This window comes from Euphorbia lathyris, chromosome 6 (assembly GCF_963576675.1).
Source record: "Euphorbia lathyris chromosome 6, ddEupLath1.1, whole genome shotgun sequence".
Classification (NCBI taxonomy): Eukaryota; Viridiplantae; Streptophyta; class Magnoliopsida; order Malpighiales; family Euphorbiaceae; genus Euphorbia; species Euphorbia lathyris.
The window spans coordinates 48,816,055-48,819,068 of record NC_088915.1 but is presented as its reverse complement, the minus strand read 5'-3'; the positions used below and the strand labels follow the sequence as shown (position 1 = coordinate 48,819,068).

The 3,014-nt window shown below is 30.8% G+C and overlaps 1 protein-coding gene across 1 annotated transcript; it reads left to right on the top strand.

The window, feature by feature from the left end:
* The first annotated feature begins 462 nt into the window (after positions 1–462).
* On the top strand, positions 463–1,628 carry LOC136233678 (putative pectinesterase 11). Its single transcript, XM_066023392.1, has 3 exons — positions 463–677; positions 762–1,110; positions 1,188–1,628. Exons 1-3 carry the CDS (start codon positions 463–465, stop codon positions 1,626–1,628), a joined length of 1,005 nt encoding a protein of 334 aa, XP_065879464.1.
* The last annotated feature ends 1,386 nt before the right edge of the window (positions 1,629–3,014 follow it).

Genomic DNA, 3,014 nt, shown 5'->3' with positions numbered 1-3,014 from the left:
TAAATGGGAAATCTCTTTTTCCCTAATTTAGGGGATTAATACAAGATCTACGATTGAATCCTAACTATCCCGTTGAACTTTTAGTTCAAATGGTATATATATTACCAAGTGAGCTATTAAACAATAAATTTATATTAATTTATTGAGATAAGAGATTCAGAAGGCTATACTTGAATCCAATCTAAATTATTCATTAATTTTAATATACTCAATAATGAATTGAAGTAATTTTTGAATAATATATTGGATTTGCATGCATAGTTACGTTAAGACAGCCACCATAGTTTGAACTTGAGTTGCAATAAAACGGCTTCAGACCACCAATTTCATTGACCTTTTTATCAAGAATTAATATTATAATATCTATAATCACAGCATAACATACATATATATATACACTTAATTAAGCTTCATACCTCACAGTTCAAATTACTAAGTTGTTAATTCAATCCATATTGAGAAATGGGTGCAGCAGCTACAATTATGAAGATATGTTGTTTTATTATGATGATATTAAGTCATAATATTAGTGGTGCAGTTGACTTGTCTAATGCAATTCTAATAAGGGTAGATCAGTCTGGTAAAGGAGATTTTACTAAAATACAAGATGCTATTGATTCTGTTCCATCTAATAATTCTGAATTGGTCTTCATCTGGGTTAAGCCAGGAACATACAGGTTACTACTATAATTTTCTATCACAATTAATTAATTAATTATCTTTTACTTTTTTGCTAATTACGAGTTTAATTAATTAAACAGTGAAAAGATTGTTGTTCCTGGCGATAAGCCATTCATAACAATAAGTGGTACAAATCCCTCAAAAACCATAATAACATGGAATGAAGGAGGGAATATAATGGAGTCTCCAACATTTTCTGTGTTGGCTTCTGATTTTGTTGGAAGATATCTTACTATTCAGAATACATATGGGAGTGGAGACAAAGCAGTAGCATTAAGGGTATCAGGAGACAGAGTAGCATTTTATGGTTGCAGGATTCTATCTTATCAAGACACGCTCCTAGACGACGCCGGATCACACTATTATAGCAATTGCTACATTGAAGGAGCTACTGATTTCATTTGTGGGAATGCTGCTTCTCTCTTTGAGGTGCATTAATTAATTAATTTTATACAATTAGTGTGAAATATAGTATATAAAAAACTAATTAATATTTAATTTTGCAGAGGTGTCATGTGCACTCAATATCTAAAAACAATGGATCAATAACAGCTCAACACAGGGATTATGAGAATGAAAAGACAGGATTTGTTTTCAAAGGTTGCAGGATTACAGGAAGTGGAAGTGCATATCTAGGAAGGCCATGGGGTGAATATTCAAGAGTAATATATGCGGAAACATACATGTCTTCAGCTATAGTTGGAGCTGGATGGGAAACTTGGTCAGCCAAAGTAAAGAATATTAATAGTAGTAAGGTAATGTATGGAGAATACAAGTGTTATGGTCCAGGTGCTGATAGATCAAAGAGGGTTCAATGGTCACATGACTTATCCACAGCTCAGGCAGCTCCCTTTTTAACTAAAGATATTATTGGTGGTCAATCTTGGCTTAGGTCTTCACCCAACACCTTCACAAAAGCCTCTACTATTCCCAAACCTACCAATTAACTATTTTCCTATTTAATTTAGCACATACTAATTCATTCATTATTTTTTAATTTCTTCAATTATCATGTGTATATTCTTTATTTTATGAAATTAATCATTCTTTATTCATTATTTTTTTTTTAAATAATAATAAAGATACTGATATTTTAAAATGTAGAATGCATCAAGGTGAATTCATCAGTTGCAAAACCAAATAAATCTTTTTAACAAAAATCAAAATACAAGTAGAATTCGGAGTGACACAATAAAAACGAATTGAATTGAATTAAAGATTCTTTATGTTGCTTAGTTGAATCAATTTAGCGAGTTTGGGTGTTAACCAACGTTATCAGAACCAAACTGGACATTAAACCCACGTCACAGGTCATTTCGTCAGACCAAATGACGTAATAAATAAATAATATTTATATATATTAAGCATGGGCGTCTCCAGCATTTTGGAGGCCCTAGGCAATTTCTCTACTTTTTAAAAAAAATTATTATTATTTTAGAAATAATAAATACGGAATAATAAAATGATTACATCATATCATTAACTATAATTCAAACAATATATTAGTCTTGATATAACAATCAAAATCAAATAACAATAACCTAAAACTAAGAAATTATTATTCTTCTCGCTTTTGTATGTGCAAAATCTCTAATTAAATCACTGTAGTCTAGTTCAGCTAAAACTTTCTTCTCAATAGACAATATGGCCAAACAGTTCAATCTCTCTTGTGACATAGTTGATCGAAGATAATTTTTTATTAACTTTAGCTTAGAGAAACTTCTTTCGGCAGTAGCTACTGTAACCCGTATAGTCAATATAATTCTGTAAGCAATCCAAGTATTAGGAAAAGCAAGATGTAAATTCTTGATGTACTCTAACACTTCAACCGAGTTGGTTAAGTTATCTGGTAATGATTTTCTCAATAGTTGCAATTCTGAAAATAAATCAAGGCCATCAATATCTAAATATTCTCCATCTTTCAAAAAATTATCAAGTGCAATACACGCATGCTTCATTTTCTCATCCTCTATAGCTTTCAACTTGCTCAAGTTAAATAAGAACCCAAAAACATCTTCATATTTTTTAAATTGCTCAAATCTTGTAGTGAGCGAAGAAATAGCATTATCAATTATATTTAAAAAATAATTGACTCGAAAAAATTGTTCAGCCACTTGGATTGGTTCATCTCTGGTATTCTCATCAAAAAATCTTTTTTTAAGACGAACACGAGTTTCGCGAAAAGTGGGTTCAACTCCCATTTCTAAAGCAATCTTTTCAGCTTCACTTTTTGCAATTTCAAATCCATTATTTCTGTACTCTTCGAAAAAAAGAATGAGACCTTGCAAGAGATTAATACATGCCGCAATATTCATATCTTTACTTTGGAGAAT